This window comes from Ischnura elegans, chromosome 11 (genome assembly GCF_921293095.1).
Source record: "Ischnura elegans chromosome 11, ioIscEleg1.1, whole genome shotgun sequence".
NCBI lineage: Eukaryota > Metazoa > Arthropoda > Insecta > Odonata > Coenagrionidae > Ischnura > Ischnura elegans.
The window spans coordinates 79371244-79389981 of record NC_060256.1 but is presented as its reverse complement, the minus strand read 5'-3'; the positions used below and the strand labels follow the sequence as shown (position 1 = coordinate 79389981).

The window sequence follows — 18738 nt, the reverse complement described above, 5'->3', positions numbered from 1 at the left end:
TATTTATTTTTATTTCACACATTTCCTTTTTTTATTTTTGACTTTAATTGCTTTACATTGTAATACATCCCAGGTAAGCATTCCAATGTTCGTCTAATGTCGCCACGACATATATTGGCTTCAGCTTGGCCTGACATCGGCCCAACCTCGAAAAGATAGCATTTGTCTGGGCTACAGCCAATATTCAACATGGCATCGGTCCAACATAAATGGTAGGGAAGGGGAAATTCATTCCTAGTATATTGGAATGGAATATAAGCCTCACCACGTTCTCCACTACTCAATGTGGTATGTCCAGTATGTGTTAACAATCTCTATCACTCTCATCATAAAAACAAAATGACATCCTGATTTAACGAAAAAGAGATATGACAATTTTCCACAAATTTATTTCATAATGTAAGATGCATTTCGACCATCAGCTCATTCTCAAGTACAATACATACTGTCTTACTGTACAGTATGTTCCCTATATGTACTTGAGAATGACCTAACAGTGAAAACATGTCATGATTACATAAATTTGTTGAAAATTTCCATATCTCTTTTTCATTAAATCTGGGGTTGCTGTGTAGCAACACAGGGTCTGAGGCTAACCTGCCCCCCTGCACTTTCCTTTGCTGTTTGACTGACACCTACATAGCAAGGGTAGTTAACATAGAGTGATATGAGACAGATATCAAAGCCTTTCATTCAATACATACCTTCCGTGAAGGAATAGGGTGGTTTCCTTTCATTTTTTTATTGCTTAAATCGAAAGATTATTACTCCTGGAGTACGCATTTCACACTTTTAGATTTTTAAATGACAATATCTATTTTTCGCGATAAAATGAAAAGTGAAAATTTTGAAGCACGTGAAAACACGGTGGCTAAGTATGAATGCCGGGAAAAGCCAGGTGTGACGTCATTCTGGTTCCCACTGCCGCAAAGTGAGGTGAGGGCGAGGAAATGTGCGCCGCTAGGCGCAGGCTGCTAGCAGGTAGCAGAGTATCCTGCTAGCAGGTAGCGCTTGGCTTAATTATGGATTATTAATGCCTTATCAAACGAAGGAAACTTTCTGACTTTAAGCAGTTTTAATAGAAGATTATTAAGAGATATTTCCCTGAAGTCAGTGCCTCATGCATGCATTGATAATCTCAGATGACGTAAAACTCCTATCTATACTTGTATAGAAACTAGGTCCCTTTGACGTCACGTGGAGTGGCATCGCATGGGTGCCAATCTGGCCTTTTTCCAATGCAGTTAAAATTGACCATTGCCAATCATCTAAACTGGGAATTCTAAAACCAAATAATTTGTATATTATGAATACACTAATGGTGGGTAATGAATCGCAATCAATACCTTTCGTTTTCTGTGATGAAGGAAACTACCCTATTATGACAGATATATTCATTGTAATGCCATTAATTATGATATGAATGTATTAGTATCCAAACTTACGGTTACAGTAGAAATTTGCAGCTTTAAAGCCAATATAGCTGATATTTTAATTAAATGAAAATAGAAGCTAATGATGTCCTTTACTGCATCATAATTGCTACCAAGCAGTCTGTCTCAGTGATAATAATACAGAATGTTTTATTGTTCATAAGTATTCAGGAGATACACAGATCTCATCAGAAAAAATTCAATTGTACATAAATATACATTATAAATTACAAAGAAAATCACTGTTAATGGTTGCATATTAGAATGCAATATCACATGTGTTGTGCATTTAAAAAATTCACCGACAGAATACAATACATATATGAAATACTATAGCCATGAGGGAATCACACTCTTTATATTAGCTAAGATGTGATGGATAAAATGATGAATTTATCAGCTATATGCAGCTATGGTAGAAATATGGGTGACTTTAATTGCTACAGCCTGAACACTGCATGAGCTTAGGCTATCAAGGAAAAACTTGCTACTGGATTCATACACAGACATAGAAGTATTAAGGACCCTCTAAATGATGCCATAATTTTCAAAATGTCATGTGGTTTTAATCCCAATAAAGTTAAAAGGAGGACCCTACCAACACTTCAAGCCTGCTAATGGAAGTGACATATTGCATAATATTATCCAAGGAGTCATCAGTAGATTCTCTCTCTCTGCTGGAAAATTATGGTTTAGGGTTCTAAAAATATTATGATTGTTGCTAAATCTTGGTGTGTTTCTTTTTCTAAATACGTATATATTTTCCTGCATATCACCAATTTTATTCTTAAATGTTAAGCCTATTTCACTGTGATAGATTTTAATTATAGTCAATTCCATAATTGGGTATAGGGTATAATTTTTTTGTCCCATTTTATTTGTTCATCTCAGCAATACCATACAATTCACTTAATTGATGTGGTAAGGTATACTGCTCATGATTCTGTTAAGATTTCTATGAAATACGTAATTTCGTATCTTCGCGGATAATGACGTTTTTTATCAACAGAAAAATTTCTATGTACTTTGGTAGTCAAGGGTTTGTTGTCTTACTTTGTTGAGAGTTACTTTTTACTAATGGTTGAGAATAAAAAGCCCTAAGTAAGATAGTGAAACCTGATTTTTTTATTTTTCCGGACTAACCATCAAAGCTTGTCCAGTTGCGTGAAGACTTCGTCTACGGATTACCGCAATAATAATTTTTTATCAGATTCACTAAAAATTCTGTTAATTATCAAATTAATACACTAAATCTATTAATAACTCAATTGTTGGCAATGGACGATATCTTGATTCATATGCTTAATTAGTAATATCCTTGTTTTCAAGCCCTAGATATGTGCATTGGACAGCAGAGAATATTTGTTATTTCCCAAGCTGCATGTAATTTTTAAGATATAAAAATTTTATTTCATCAGTATCACGTTTATTTCTCCATCCCTTAGGTAATTTGTAGAAATTCTTTAAATTTCAAATTGGATATTAAAATTTGATAACACTGCAAATGATGAAAAAAACATGCTATAATTAACCATGTGTATCAAAATTTAATATCGCTGCCAATGATGAAATAGTAATATCAGTAAGAAATCACCTGGTGGAGTAATGGTACCCTCAGGCCTAACTAGCTGTCGAAGTAATAGCACTCAGAAAAAGATGATTTATTTTTTAAAAGTAATCTGCTGATTAAGATAGGTTTCCATGGAGTACTGAAGAAGAATTCTGGGAGCCTTTCTTTCCATCAAGCACTTCCCTCTTCAATTCACAATAAAGCCCATTTGCTTTCATCCTATTTAAAAATCCCATTCATTTCCTTCTTATCCTTCGTTTACCTAACATTCTACCCTCTACCACTGTTTTCAACATCCCCTCCTTGCTAAGTACTAGCTCCATCCATACCTTCTGTCTCCTCTGTATCTCATCTAAAAGCTGCCTCTCCTCACCCAATATATTCAGCACTTCATCATTCCTCCTCCTCTCCGTCCACTTCACCTTCTCCATTCTTTGCCACACCCATATCTCAAATGCCTCCAGTCTTCTCTTGTCCTCCTACCTTAGAGTGTCCACATTTTCGCACCGAAAAGTGCCACACTCCAGATCAGACTCTTAACTAGCTTTTCTTTAAACTCTTACATGGTGATCCTCTCATAAGCTCCTTCATGTTCTTAAACACCTTTGCTAGTGCTATTCTCTTCCTGATGCGCCTACTGCTGTATGCCTTTTCCTCTAAATAGTTGAATTTCTCTACCTGTTCAAGTTTTTTCCCACCCACCTTTATTTTAAGTCTCACATTCCTCGCTCACAATGCTTTACAGAACTGCATGACCTTAGTCTTCTTGTGATTAATTCTCATTCCATACTCTTCGCAATGTTCCTCTAACGTATCCACTAGAGCCTGAAGCCCCCTCGCTGACTGGCTAATCAATGCCTGATCATCCACGAACCTCGCTGATTTGAACATCATTCCTCCCACTTTTAATTCTAGCTTCTAACTCATCCCACGTTTCTCTTACCATCTCCTCAGCATACACATTAGAAAGCAGACGTGATAGAGGACAGCCTTGCCTCACTCCTCAGCCAATGCTTGCTCAGCCAGATTCTCCATCCTCTATCCTGTCTTGCTCAGTCTGGGCCAAGTACAGATTACGAATCAGTCATCTATCTCTCCAATCTACACCTATTTTCTTGAGAATATCCATTAACTTTACCCTGTTCATTCTATCAAATACTTTTTCAAAATCTGCGAATCCGGCTTACACATCGTGGTCATATTCTAAGTTCCTCTCAACCAGGGACATCATTATCGCTATTGCATCTCAACTTTTCTTGAACCAAACTGATCATCGCCCAAATACTCGTTTGCCTTCACCTCCATCCATCTGTTTATTCTCCTTCAATCTGAAACTTTTCCATTTCCTCACACTGTCTTTTACACCAAGCCTCCCTTGCTCTCTTAGTTTCACGGCTAATTGATTATTAATTTGCATATGCATTCTTTTGCCCTGTTTTGTGTCCACATTCTTCCACTTCCTCCATTTCTCTTATCATGTTCTCCGTTATCCATGGCTAATTCTTTATGCTTCTACTGCCAACGCAGCCAATTGACTTCTCAGCCGCTTTGACTATTCCAGTTTTTATATTATCATATCTTTCCTTGAAAGTCTGTGTACTTTCAATCTCCTGGATACTGTTTTCCACAAGTTCCTGATATTCTCCCCTAGTACTCCATTAGAGCTTCTACATTCCATTTCCTCTCCTTCCTAACTTTCATAAGACTTTTGCATCTTACGTTGCATTTCATTATTACCAGGTTGTGGTTTGAATCCTCATCCGCTGAAGGGAGGCTGCATGAGTTTTTCACACCATTCCTAAACCTCTGTTTTACCGTGATGTAGTCTATCTGATGTCTTCCCATCTACCCTGGGCTTTTCCATGTGTACCTTCACACTTTTTGATGATTAAACCAAGTGTTTGTGATGAAAAACTTGTTTCTCGTGCAAAATTCTGCTGCTTTTTCTCCCCTATTGTTCTGGATTCCTAATCCAAACTCTACCACTTCATATCCATCCCTCCCTTCCCTAACTGAAGCGTTCCAGTCCTCCCGGCCATCACTACCAGATTTTTCTTAACTGGAGTTTCTCTAATAATTTATTACATCCTGGAGACATTACATGAATGCATAGGACAGGTCAAGATAAGAAAAAAATCACACACAAAGGCACAGCAGTTCAACCTTACGAAAAGTACTCATCCACAGTATAAAAACACTTTGTCATAAGAAACTTCCTCAGCTGGTATTTGAAAGCCGACAATTTTTCAATGTTTTTAAATGCCTAGGAAGGGCATTGTACATTTTGATGCACATCACTCTAGGACCTAAAGAATAAACCTTAAAATTTTGCTGTACAACATGTAGATCGGATGTCTGTCTAGTATTGTGAATCATTTCCTCGAGCTGTTCATATACTTCATCTTCCCTATGATTGCTAGTGGGCATGTAAACTTGAACCACGACAAGGTTGGTGGGTTGTGCCTCAATTTCTACCACATGCATTCTATCCCTGATGTATACCTACCATATGCTTGGCCATCTTCCAGTTTCACACTAAATCTACCCCTCGTTGACTTTCCGCCCCACCACAATAAATAACCCTGTATGTGTCACTCCAGTAGTCTCCAAGTCCTTCCACCTCACTTTGGATAGACCCGGCAATATGATATCTATTTTAATCTAAAGTAGATATCATGTACAAGTATTTTCTGACATGAGGTGATATCAAAAGGATATTACTACACACACTGGAGGGATAGTATAATTAAAAAAAAAATGGATCATGTTTGATGGGCTTGGCTTGTTAATAATTTTAGCTGGATGTCTTGTAACCCACTGAAAAACTGTTGACACCTGTTGAGTTCAGCTGATCTAGGATGAAGTCCCATGGAAACCATGGAATTATAAATATTTACAATCATGGCTATGTAGGCTCAGAAATATGATTTTTCTCCATTTAATTACTGCTGCTCTAATGCATATTTTACAAGAAACTGGAAAAAATACTTTTCCTTGTTGTCATACTTCTGTTTCTCTTTAAAATTGCATAGCTCTTTACGATTAACTGGATAAATTGTTTGCATGAAGATAATTTAGTAATATTTTCTGTAAGTAAGCTTTATTTTACTTTAAATGTCAAATTATACTTACTTTTCCTCTTAAAAATGAATATTATCTTATACTAAATATTTTTACTGAGTCTTGTAATTGTTTCGAAATCTTTAAACAACCAAAAAATATGTATTTTTAAAATTTGAGCAATATTAAGTTCTTCAAAAATCACGCACTGCTACAAAATTCGGCTTTTTCTCATAGGTGTCGCCTCAACCCGAGTGCTTCGCGTCCTCTGTCCAATAACGTTCAAGACAAACCGAAAGTGCCGTGGCCGTCGTGTAGTTTGAATTGTGTTCAGGTCAACTCATCATTTGTAAGTGGCAGGTTACAGCTATTTTTCCTGTGTGGTGAGTCCAGAATTATTTCAGTTGATTACGATGAGTTAATTCCCCTATCGATTTTGATTAGTAAAGTTTCGGTTTTTCCTGGAATCCTGATTATTTCGACTTCAGCTGCGTTGACTTGTCCGTTACAAACATGGCCATTTAAGTTGTTTGGGTCCATTTAAATTTCTCATCTAGTTAACGGAGGGAATCTAATGGCTTTTCGTCAAGCGGAAGCTATGGATGATAAGACTTCAAAGCACACTTTCCCGTTTTTGAAGAAAGGAATGGGTTTACAGAGATTAAATGCTGGAGTTACCAAGGCTATGAAGGAAGTTGGCGAGGGCATGAAGAGGAAAGCGAACTTCTCTCCGAAGAAAGATGAGCGGACCAAGAAGCCACTTGTGGAGAAACAAAATGTTAGTTTAATGTCGATTTGGTGTGATTTTTTTCTGTCTACATCGACCTATCAATAATTAAATTCTTTTCCTAGGAAAACGTGGAGAATCGTGTTCCGGTGAATATAACGTATAAGTACTCCAACAAGAAATCTGAATCGGAGAATATAGCGCCAGGGGCAATGAAATTACGACCACGTGGAAAGCAACCCTTGGCTACGCAGCCTAAACCACCTCCCATCGGGTTAAAAGGGATGCCCAAACCCAGGCCCATCTTGACTCAAAACTATAATCCCGTGAAGACTGCACCCGAACCGAGGAAGAAGAAGTCTAAAGACGTGGCCAGGAAATCCAACTGCAACAGTGGGCCGGCATCTATTGAGCCTAAAGACACGGAGAACAGAAAGGATCTGGGGCGATCATCTGTGGATTCGACGCAAAGCGATGATAATCTGTTGTACGTCACAGCGTTAGAGGAATGGTGAGTCATTTGTAACATTCACGTCTGTGCTTTGGTAAATCATATTTTTAACCGAGCGACTTTTTCAGCTTGTCAGCGGCCAGTATTTCAGATCCGGTGGAATCTGAACGTAAGGAGGCAGAGTCATCGTCAGCCAAAAGTGGCGAAAAGAAGGACGTTTCAAAGGCTGGCCCATCGAAAGAATCCTCGAGCGTTGTCCCAGCGTCCCGATTGCCTCCTGGCGTAGATGACTTCGACCGAGAGACATGGAACGACCCTTTCCTGGCGTCTTGCTACGCTCAGGATATATTTTCATATCTCAAATCTAAAGAGGTAACATTCACATTCGATCTATTCGTTTTCTTATTTTTAAACTTTCACTCATATGTTGTTCATATCTTTAGGGTTGTTTTGTCGTCGATGGATCATACTTGACCAAGCACCGTGACATCACTGCTAGAATGCGAGCATTACTTGTAGATTGGATGGTGGAGGTGCAGGAAACGTTTGAGTTGAATCATGAAACTCTGTACTTGGGTGTTAAAATCGTAGATTTGTTCTTAACTAGATATAAGGGGGTAGTTGCAAAGGAGAAACTACAACTTATAGGAGGCACAGCTGTTTTCATTGCAAGTAAATTTGATGTAAGTTTTGCCGTTGTATTTATGCTTTAATTATACTTTGCTGCTTGACAGATGTTATATAAAGAATTTGTTTTTCAGGACAGGAATTTGCCTACTGTAGAGGACTTCAAGCTGATTTGTGATGGAGTGTATTCAAGATCTGAATTTATAGCCATGGAAATGTTAATTCTGAAGACTCTAGATTTCCAGCTGGGTATTCCCATTTCATATAGATTTCTTCGTCGATATGCGAGGGTATGTTGTGATAGGCTGCTAATTTGAATGACCAATTGTTTTATTCTAATTTATGGAGTATGAATAGCTCATAGTCATAGTGCAATGGTGTTAATGCATGACAGTAACTCTGTCTGGTTGTGCCACTTGATCATGGTGATTCTATCACAACTGCCATTTGAAATAATTCCTTGAGGCATATGTTTTCATTGTAGTTTGCTCTCATGAGTGACATTTGTTTAAAGCCAAATTACTGATGAAATACTTGAATAATTAACATTGAAAATTTTAATTAACCATTTATTTGTTTTATGCAAACTGCAACTAGTTTCTTTCTAATGATGTATTTTGACTTATATTATAGCTATTGTTTCTCTTATCATATAAAGGGTGTGTGGTTTATTTTGATACTCTCTGGGTATGGCAAATTTAAATTTTTTTTCTGGGTAACGTTGGGGACATGTCTAACAAGGTATTATGGAAGAATTGAAACCATTAATTTGAGGAAGTTTCACTTCAATCATGTATACCGATGCCATTAATTTTGTCTTAGCACATTTCTTTAGTGCTCACAATAATTAAGAAAAATTATCTTTTAATTCTTGGCCTTGTTCAGAAACAAAGAAAAGTATCCTATGTATTTCCTCTGATAGCAGTACCTAGAAGTGTTATTTTGTATTTTTTAATCCTCTGGAATTTTTAGTTTCAAAATTCAAAGGTTTGACGACCAACCTCAGTATTTTGCCTTTATTTTCAATCTTTTTAGGCATCAATATGGACAAATTTATTACCCTGTAAGTTATGAGTGTGTTATATTTTTATATAAAGGATTGTTAAAGGAAGAAATATTTTATTATATTTAGTTTATATTTGCCAAGATTTGTTGGTTTCATATTTGACTGTACTTACAGTGCATCAGAGCAACAATGCAGGTCCTTACATTGGCACGATATATCCTGGAAACTTCTTTGATGGAATATGATTTAATATCCCGCTCAGATTCAAAAATGGGTGCAGCATCACTTCTACTAGCCTTGAAAATGCTGAATGTGGGAAGTTGGAATGCCACTCTTGAGTATTACTCAGGTAAAGACTATCTGTTGTTGTTATCTTGTATGACCTGTTGTTGTTGAGAGACATTCATATTTCATTTCATGGTTCATTTGTTTTTATCTGTTGTATTCAGGTTACAAGTTAGAAGACATTAAGGACGTAACATATGAGTTGAATGCTGTGATTCATAAGGATGTGCAGAATTTGCTTACCATCAAAAATAAGTATTCTCACAGGTGAGGTTCATCGTATTAAAATTATTAGCTTTGGAGCGAAGGGTTGGGCGGTGTGATGGTAATGAAGGCTGCATTTTTACTGGTTTCACCACGTCGTTGTTGTGATGGAGCCAACAGTTTCTCCTGCACTCCAGCAGGCGTCTTCAGGTCGAAGTCGCAGGGCGACCAATCAGTGACAACACTCACCACTGGGCTGCATATATAATGGCGACCAAGACACAGCACAAAGAACTTCAACCTGAAGACTCCTGCTGGAGTGGAGGAGAAACTTGTCTCCATCACAACAACGACGCGGTGAAACCTAGAAAAATGCAGTCTTCATTATTAGCTTTATGTATAGTCTCTATATGCTCACATTGTACGTATTGAGAAAGTTTTAAGTCTTAAATTTTTTTTAATCGCCTCAAATGGAGTAGGATATTTTGAAGTGCTGATGTAATGATTCGCCATGAAGTCAAGTAACCAATTCCATATATGCAGGAAGAATTACTAATGAAAGAGGTGCTGAGAAAAGAGATTTTTCCCAGTATCATACATTGTGTATGACAGGACTTCAGGGCATCATTTCTATATCAGGCTCATGTGTTAAATATTTTGGATATATAGCAAGTGTATTTTTTGTATCACTTCGCATTCCTGAATTTGCTACGTGCTTTCCAATTTCTCTGTTGCTGTAACAGATTCTATTTCTCTTTCTTTTTCTATTTTGATTGCAACTGATTTGTTTTCCTAGCTTTCTCCTCTTTTGGTAGCAATCCTCGGACCTTCTACTCTTTTAGAGCACTTGGTTACAGTCATCTGTTTTGTTATGCATGGTCACTTCCAGTACTGTTAAGATTGTTGAGAAGTTTGTAACTTAATAATAGAATTTCACTATATCTTTATCTATTGGCCTCTCCGTCAGTTCTCAGTTTGTTAAATCTATAAGTGACTTATGCATTTTTTTCATCCCATTTCTTGTTTGAAAGTTTATCTAACATTGTTTTTCTCTAGTTGCAAATCTTGTCTCCTAAAATTGCAAATTTATTGTTCATTATCTTTCATTATTGGCAAGGGGTGGCATCCTCATTGAATTGTATTATTACTTAGTGGACAGTAAAACTTTCTTCTGTGACTTCATCATCCTCTCCTGAATCTGTCATGAATACTGAAATAAACAACTCGTATGAACTTATGAACATTCATCCATTTCAAATGATTTTCTCAGTTCGCCATCCTTAATGCTGCTGTTCTGTTACTTGAATTACCATGTAGCATCCTACAGCCCTAATTACATATTATATTCATGAATACAATTCTTGCCTTTTACCCTTGGGGATGAATTTGTGGCCTAAAAGAAAGATATTGCTTTTTTGTTGTTACCAAAAGCCCACTGGTGACATCATCACCATTATTATTTATCAAGTTGATTATTTTTAGGCAAAGTGGTCTTAAGATGGTAATGTGCTAGTTGTGTTATGTGTAATAATAAGAGAGGCTTCATTTAACATGAATAGTCAGGATTGTATGTTATGTAAATAACTAAAGTAAAACTTAAGATTTTTTGTTGGATAGTGTTTTGGTTTAATAAAAAAATACCTTTCTCAATTGCAGGATATTTTTGGAAGTTGCCACTGTTCCCCTTCTTGACAACAAGGATTTAGGGCTTGAAGGATGACTTCTGGCTGATGTCGTTTTTTTACATGAAGACTCCCCTATTAAAGCAGCCATCTTTTGGGATTGCTGTCTTTAGGTGGTGCCAATTTGAAACTCTTTATTTATTTTAATTCTCTACAGGCGGTGGTGATGTAATGGGTTGTGGTGAACTTTTTTCTTCTATGTGCAATGATGGCATGCATTTCTGAAATGTTTTGTGTGAAAAAAGTTTTCCACTTGGGGAGTACCTTTTTTGAGAATCCAGTGGAAGGTTTGTACATATTTTTTTGTTGTATTTTTTTAGTTGGATCCACATGTTTTTGTATATCTTTTTTTAAACGTTGGCTGGATTTTGAGGACTTTTGTATATATTGTAAAAATATTGCGTAAATTTCGCAGACTGTGTTTCTATTTATGAATACTCTACTATTATGTCTATTTGTATGTCTGTATACACAAATATTTTTTTAACTGCTCTTCAATCTCATCTTAAACTGTCAGCCAAAGTATGCTGCTATTGATTGTCATAATATTTTGTGAAGACTCTTGTCTCAATTTTTTTATTGAAGAGGAAATATTGTATTCATTGTTGTATTAATTCAAAATTTAGACTGAGAATTGGAGGTAGTTATGAATTTTGATGATGAAATTGACGCAATGATAAATTTTTAGCATTTTAACGAATAGTACAAAGTTGCTTATGCAAAATTTTTATGATGATATGAATATTGATATAGAATAAAGATTTTATAGTACCAGGTTAATTGTACACTATGGTTTTTTTTTGTTCAGGGTGAGGGTTTTCAGTTAAATGGAAAAATGATAAATACTCTAATTGTTACAATTGTTAATCAGGCAATTCTTATTTTAGTGAAAATATAGTGAGTAAAAGTGGCTTAATTTTCTACTTAAATTGTAAAAGTAATCATCCTGCTCATTTTTGCTCCTAATGTTGATCAAGTGTGTAGCTGTACTAGTTTATTCTCTGGCTTGCATTGAGTGGTCATGGGAGTTTCCTTGAATAGGGTGGTTTCCTATTATTTTTTTTATTGCCTAAATCGAAAATTTATTACTTCTGGAGTATTCATTTCATGCTTTTATATTTTTAAATTGCAATATCTATTTTTCGCGATTAAATGAAAAGTGAACATTTTCAAGAGTGCGAAAACGTGACTGCTAAGTATGAATGCTGGGAAAAGCGCGTGTGTTGTCAGTCTGGTTCCCGCTGCCGCATTGTGAGGTGACCTTGGGGCGAGGCTTTGAGGGCCGCTACGATGCAGGCTGTTAGCAGGTACTTAAGTGCCCAGCTAGCAGGTAGCACTTGACTTAAATAAAGATTATTATAATCCTATCAAACGAATGAAATTTTCCGGCCTTAAGCAATTTTAATAGGTGATTATTAAGAGATGTTTCTCTGAGCTCTGTGCCTCATACATGCATTGGTAATCTCAGATGTAAAACTCCTATCTACTTGTATAGAAACTAGGTCCCTGTGACGTCACGTGGAGTGGCATCGCATGGGTGCCAATCTGGCCTTTTTTCGAGTGTGGTTAAAATTGACCATTGCCATTCTTCTAAACTGGGATTTCTAAATCAATTTTCCACAAATTTATTTCATAATGTAAGATGCATTTCGACCATCAGCTCATTCTCAAGTACAATACATACTGTCTTACTGTACAGTATGTTCCCTATATGTACTTGAGAATGACCTAACAGTGAAAACATGTCATGATTAAATAAATTTGTGGAAAATTTCCATATCTCTTTTTCATTAAATCTGGGGTTGCTGTGTAACAACACAGGGTCTGAGGCTAACCTGCCCCCCTGCACTTTCCTTTGCTGTTTGACTGACACCTACATAGCAAGAGTAGTTAACATAGAGTGATATGAGACAGATATCAAAGCCTTTCATTCAATACATACCTTCCGTGAAGGAATAGGGTGGTTTCCTTTTATTTTTTTATTGCTTAAATCGAAAGATTATTACTCCTGGAGTACGCATCTCACACTTTTAGATTTTTAAATGACGATATCTATTTTTCGCAACAAAATGAAAAGTGAAAATTTTGAAGCACGCGAAAACACGACTGCTAAGTATGAATGCCGGGAAAAGCCCGTGTGATGTCATTCTGGTTCCCACTGCCGCAAAGTGAGGTGACCTTGGGGCGAGGAGGCGCAGGCTGCTAGCAGGTAGCAGAGTACCCTGCTATCAGGTAGAGCTTGGCTTAATTATGGATTATTAATGCCTTATCAAACGAAGGAAACTTTCCGACTTTAGGCAGTTTTAATAGGTGATTATTAAGAGATATTTCCCTGAAGTCAGTGCCTCATGCACGCATTGGTAATCTCAGACGATGTAAAACTCCTATCTACTTGTATAGAAACTAGGTCCCTGTGACGTCACGTGGAGTGGCATCGCATGGGTGCCAATCTGGCCTTTTTCAAATGCAGTTAAAATTGACCATTGCCAATCATCTAAACTGGGAATTCTAAAACCAAATAATTTGTATATTATGAATACACTAATGGTGGGTAATGAATCACAATCAATACCTTTCGTTTTCTTTGATGAAGGAAACTACCCTACTTGGAATGATCATGAATGCTTAACAGCAAGATAGCTCAAGTTTCTAAAATTGACTTCACACAAAATTTCTGAAGTGGGGTTAGCCTGGAAGATCAAAATATTTGCCTAGGGGCCTTGGAAATGCAATCCGTTGAGATGTCTGATAGAAATTTGTAGATGGAATTCAAGTGTGGGGACTTGGGGTGCTGGTAGGTATCCTAAAAAATGATTCAACGTCTCATTCATCAATTTATAATTCCTGATTATGAAGGTAATGTTTTTTAAGCCGTATAACCTCAAACCTTTTTAATAAACCCCTTTCCTTCAATTTCCAAAGCTGAATCATCTATGGAGGAAATTGGTAACTACATAGGGAGACACCTTTCCCCCTCTTTTCTGTGGTTATTGTGAGCGTGAGAAAGATGTTATTTCTGGTATCTTGATATGGTACATGAAATATGAACGATGCCATCAGTGTACTGAGGGGGATCATTCTCTTACCAAGTAATTCATATTTTCATTGCAGAGTCCACTTTACATGTGATGATAATCATTCATATTATGTAGTAAGTGTCTCTAGAGGAGTGCTGCTATTATATCAAGAGGCTGAATAAAACCTGTCTGGAAATGTTGAAAAAGACCAATCGTATACAGACAAAACATTCTTAACAGACTCCTCCAAATAGTGGAAACTTTCCATTAATTGACAGTTTTTTAGGTCCCATTAGAATGACATTGATCCTGGAATTAACACCTCCAAATAGACTCAATAATGTATGTAGTTAATAGCAGAAAATTTAATTATTTTTCCTAGTAGAGGGCACACGTAATGCTATCCTTTGAAGAATTTCCTTCCGCTAAACAAAAATTTTTTGATGCCCATTGATAATAAGGAACTTAAGTAGGAGAAAAAATTTCGTTCAAATTGTGAGAAACTTCCTTATTGTGGGTGTTGTAAATTCTAAAGTATTAGGTTCCCTTATACAAGAGGAGACAGTTGCATAGCAAGATATGGAGTAAAAAGGAAGGAAAGGGCTCAGAAGTAATAACGCAAGGTGAAGTCCTCAAAATGTGATAAATATAGGCAAGTGAGAGAGATGGAGGGGCTCTGCTGCCTATACTCAAGCTTTGTGTCTACACCAAGTATTTTCTTTGGTCCAGTAGAGAGATTTGATTCTCGTAGAGTAACATAATCATTTGTTTAGGTGACAGAGGCCAAACCTGGTACATAGTTACTGAAGATGTGATAGGGAGTGGAAGAGGGGTGGCTATCAGATAGAAAGACAAACTTGAGAACGAATAGCAGCACCAGACACTTAGGCTGTAATGCAGAAAAAACTGTTGGTTCCCTATCCCAAAATGGCAGAAGGAAGATCATGAGAGCTGGCTCTAGCATATTAAGGGAGTTTATTTAGAATGAGATACTGCATGTTGAAAGGAAGGGTTATGTTATACTGTAGCCCACATTGTTAGCTTTCTAATTATAGAGCCTTGGTGTCTCCTTTGAATTTAGTGAGATAAGTGAATACGAGACTGCTTGTTTATCATCCTTCAAAAGTATCTCATTGTTCAGAACAATGGCTGGATGAAGGTGCCAGTGGTTAGTAAGAGTTCTATTAAGAATGTTGTATTGTAATCAGTATTTAGTTTTGTTTCAGTAATTGAGTTAAAGCTTGATGATGATGATGATAGTCATTTTGTAGACCACAGTTTAAAAGGTACTCATTTCAAATGTTTACGCCAAAAGAGTATTGTTTCAATGATTGTTTTAATATTTGATATGTGATGGAGATCCAATATTGAATACATGAAAAGCAATTAGCCAAATTTTCATTGGGAACATTTAATCTAGAAGAGTATTGTTGCAATGTGAAGAATATTTATAAAAATAATGCAAGGTTTTACAAACATTACATTTTTATTAAATGATGCAGTTAAAGCACATTGAAATTGTGCTGTAGTAGTCTGGACTCACTCTGATTGGCAGACACCAAATTAGCAAGTGTTTCCATTCCTGTACGTGTCTACTCAATGGAGGACTGGATTCACCTTATGGCAAGGAAACTTGTGGAGATTCTCTATAAGGGATGTTGTAGGGAAATTGGATAATGTATCTATCTTGTGAAAGAAATGAATGGGGAAACAGGAAAATAACTTTCGGAAAGATGGCCTTATAGAAGTAGATCCAGTACCCTATAGTGTATTTACTTTGTCTGCGGGTGAGCTTTCGGGAGAGCCCAGACATTCTCGGATGGCTTCGCTGATAGGGTAGGGGTAGTACCGAGAGAGGAGGAGCGAGCAGAACGTTGCCAAATGTCCATAGCCACCCTACTTTGTCACTGAAAGCTTGTGAGTCATAGGTGGCCACAGGTATTTTGGCTCTGGCACCGAGAAAATATATATCCTCATTTGGAAGGCATTGGGGATAATTCTCTCACAGATGCCCATGACATTGTCAGCTACCGCACTGAATGAGGCACCGTTGGTGGAAGGCATACTTAGTCACATACAACGAGAAAGCGTGAGATTTGGTAACACTGCTCCACGATGTTCCCTCGGCGGAGGTCTGAGAGCAACTCACTGAGGCCATGCCTACTGTTTGCTGATTGGCAAAGTCACATGTCGAGAAACATTCCCTCCCCTCATCTCCACTTGTTTTGGCCACACCAGCTCACCCGCAGAGATAAAATGAACAGAGTATAGTAGTAATGCTGAACGATTAGTTCATCCTAATGGCTGTTGAAGTAATAGAATTTATTACTGTCAACCTTGGGGACTTAAATTCAGTGTATCAATTTAAAAAACTCATCTTTTTCTAGTGTATTATCTCTTTGAAAATGATACAGCTAAATGGAAATCACTGAAGGCATAGTCAATTATGATTTGGTGAAAAAATAATAGCAAGTCTCTTTGCAGAGTTCAATTAGTAGAGACACTAAGTTAACATGGCATGTTAGAAGAACCAAGTCATGCGATTTGAAATCATTCCGAAATAGCAAGAATCCAATATTTTGGAGCAAAGGAAGTATGTTTATCTAATTCATGAATGTGATACAGGTAAATAAACTATTTATTACACTGCATTAAATCAGAGGAGTGCATATTTAATCAGGTATGTTGAAACCAATTTTATTCACTATATTCCAACATGAATGGTTGGACTTAGGTGACAGAAGGCTGCCCATTTTATATAATTTGCATCAATGATAACAAATTTGGATGCATTCAGGAATTTTAACTTGCAATAATTTCAAGAATAATAAACATATGTTAAATAATGAAAGAAATTATGCAAGGTTTTGGAATAAGACCTTGGTCAGAAAATTAGGGAGGGGCCGGAGAAAGCGTGAACATGGAAGAAGGAGGGGCTCCTCCTCCTTCCATGGCGTGAACTTGCTGGTTCACCGAAAACTGAAACTCCGAAATTTTTCGGGGGATGGTTGCGCGCAACTATCACCTTAGGCTGATTACACTATTATTTGATAGAAAAGTATCAACGTTCGTATAGCCAGCAAAACCTGCATGCTGTATTTCATAAACATTTATATAGCAGATTTTGAAATTCGTACCCAAGTTCTCAAGTACTACCAGTATTTGCCACCAGGATGCGCGTCGGATGTTTTTAGATGTAAACATTGAAAAGAAACAACAAGACAAAGGTAAACAGTGTTAACTCGGCAGTTGAGTGCTACGAAGTGATACTATTTTAACTGCTTTTTAGGGGAACTATTTCCAATTTTAAACTTGGAAAGTCAGCATGGATGTGGAGTACTATGTCTCCGTTTTTAAACTGGACTCTCTTGAAGATGAATGGGTCGATGCAGTTTGGGAAAACGAGTTCATTACTGTGGATGAGTTGTCCCAGGATTTTTATGGCAATGAGAACATTGATCAGAGAATTGTGGATTTCCGGAAGGAATTGGGAGCATTTACCGGCGGTGGATCAAATGATACAAGTGATACCCAGAAATTATGGGATTCTCTAGGTCCCCAAGTGAAGAAATTGTTGCCTTTTATTTACTACTTTATCAGGCAAGGTATTAGAGAAGACTCTGATGTAGAATGCAAAACCACTAGTGTAAAAGCTTCTGGACTTTATTTTGTATTACTGTCTATTCCTGGAAGTTCTGCGTACAAGGTTTTCAGGAGACTCTTATTTGAATCTGCCCTTGAGCCGTTTAAGTTATCGTCTTTACTGAGAGACGAGTCTTCGGCTAAGGGAAAAAGACGCAATAATGAAGAAACTTTCGAGGATGATACGGACAATACATTATTTTATGGCCAAAAGCTTGGATTAGCCACTGCCCTGAACGACTCGCTGAGAGACCTTTTAACTCTACTGAAGTGTTTTTCTTTGAAGGACAAAGCCGATACTTTCGAAACAACTGTTCAGACAATCGCTACATTGACTGTGGTAGACAGTAGATCAACGCATATAAACTCCGCTGATAGTGAAGCACGTAATAATTATGCGCCTGGGTAAGTCATGTTTGAAGTTGCTTGAATGATTGATTCTGTCCACTATATTTCCTTGTTATTTTATGTATACCTGTCATTAATTCACATTCATATTTATTCATTTAAAAAAATATGGTATGACAAGTATATTGATCATTTAAGCTATTTTTTTGAGTTTCAAGTATAGCTGGCTAGTTGAAGTAGGTTATGGGAAATTGTTATCTCCCTGAGCCGTAATTTTCTTAAGGCGTGCGCTATGGATAATGGCCTTGAAAGTGTCACTGTACCATCCTTTGTACCATATTTTTTCTTACCATTGTATACGGTGCTTTATTTGAAAGATTTTTTCAGTGTTTTTATATCTCTCATTTTGGCTGAAAACATCTTAGTTGTGGAGTTATGTTAAAAACCCATTAAGTTTCCACGAAAGTAATCGTGCTCTCCTATTTCAAAGGATAGTATGATCAATTCTCTCCATGGTAGTTTGAATAAGATATCTCTCTATGGTTAATGGACATATGTGGCATTTTGAGGTACATTATCTTCTATCGTCCTGGATGCTATTGATTCCTCCTGAATATGCCTGAGCCCTGTGGGTCTAATTTAAAATCCCTGCAGCAGTGTATATTTTTCAGAGGCTGCCCAATGCT

At 37.0% G+C, this 18738-nt stretch overlaps 2 protein-coding genes across 2 annotated transcripts in view; both read left to right on the top strand.

Moving 5' to 3' along the window:
• Nucleotides 1–6305: 6305 nt before the first annotated feature.
• Nucleotides 6306–11830, top strand: LOC124168053 (G2/mitotic-specific cyclin-B3). The gene is made up of 9 exons (XM_046546154.1): nt 6306–6446; nt 6621–6841; nt 6916–7301; nt 7370–7613; nt 7685–7924; nt 8003–8158; nt 9049–9223; nt 9324–9426; nt 11020–11830. The coding sequence occupies exons 2-9, from the start codon at nt 6638–6640 to the stop codon at nt 11081–11083; spliced, it is 1572 nt and encodes a 523-aa protein (XP_046402110.1). The 5' UTR covers nt 6306–6446; nt 6621–6637; the 3' UTR covers nt 11084–11830.
• A 5393-nt stretch (nt 11831–17223) lies between these two features.
• LOC124168106 (condensin-2 complex subunit D3-like) overlaps nt 17224–18738 on the top strand; it is a 32485-nt gene continuing 30970 nt past the window's right edge. The window contains exon 1 of the mRNA XM_046546219.1: nt 17224–18109. Within this exon, the coding sequence (XP_046402175.1) occupies nt 17388–18109 (722 nt within the window). The 5' untranslated portion in view covers nt 17224–17387. The remainder of the gene's footprint in view (nt 18110–18738) is intronic.

What these genes read in the sequence shown, in the direction of transcription:
- LOC124168053 (XM_046546154.1), top strand. Translation starts at nt 6,638, where the DNA reads ATGGCTTTTCGTCAAGCGGAAGCTATGGATGATAAGACTTCAAAGCAC. An exon ending in CATATCTCAAATCTAAAGAG is followed by an intron (nt 7,614 to 7,684) that starts GTAACATTCACA and finishes TCATATCTTTAG; the next exon opens with GGTTGTTTTGTCGTCGATGG. An exon ending in CACTCTTGAGTATTACTCAG is followed by an intron (nt 9,224 to 9,323) that starts GTAAAGACTATC and finishes TGTTGTATTCAG; the next exon opens with GTTACAAGTTAGAAGACATT.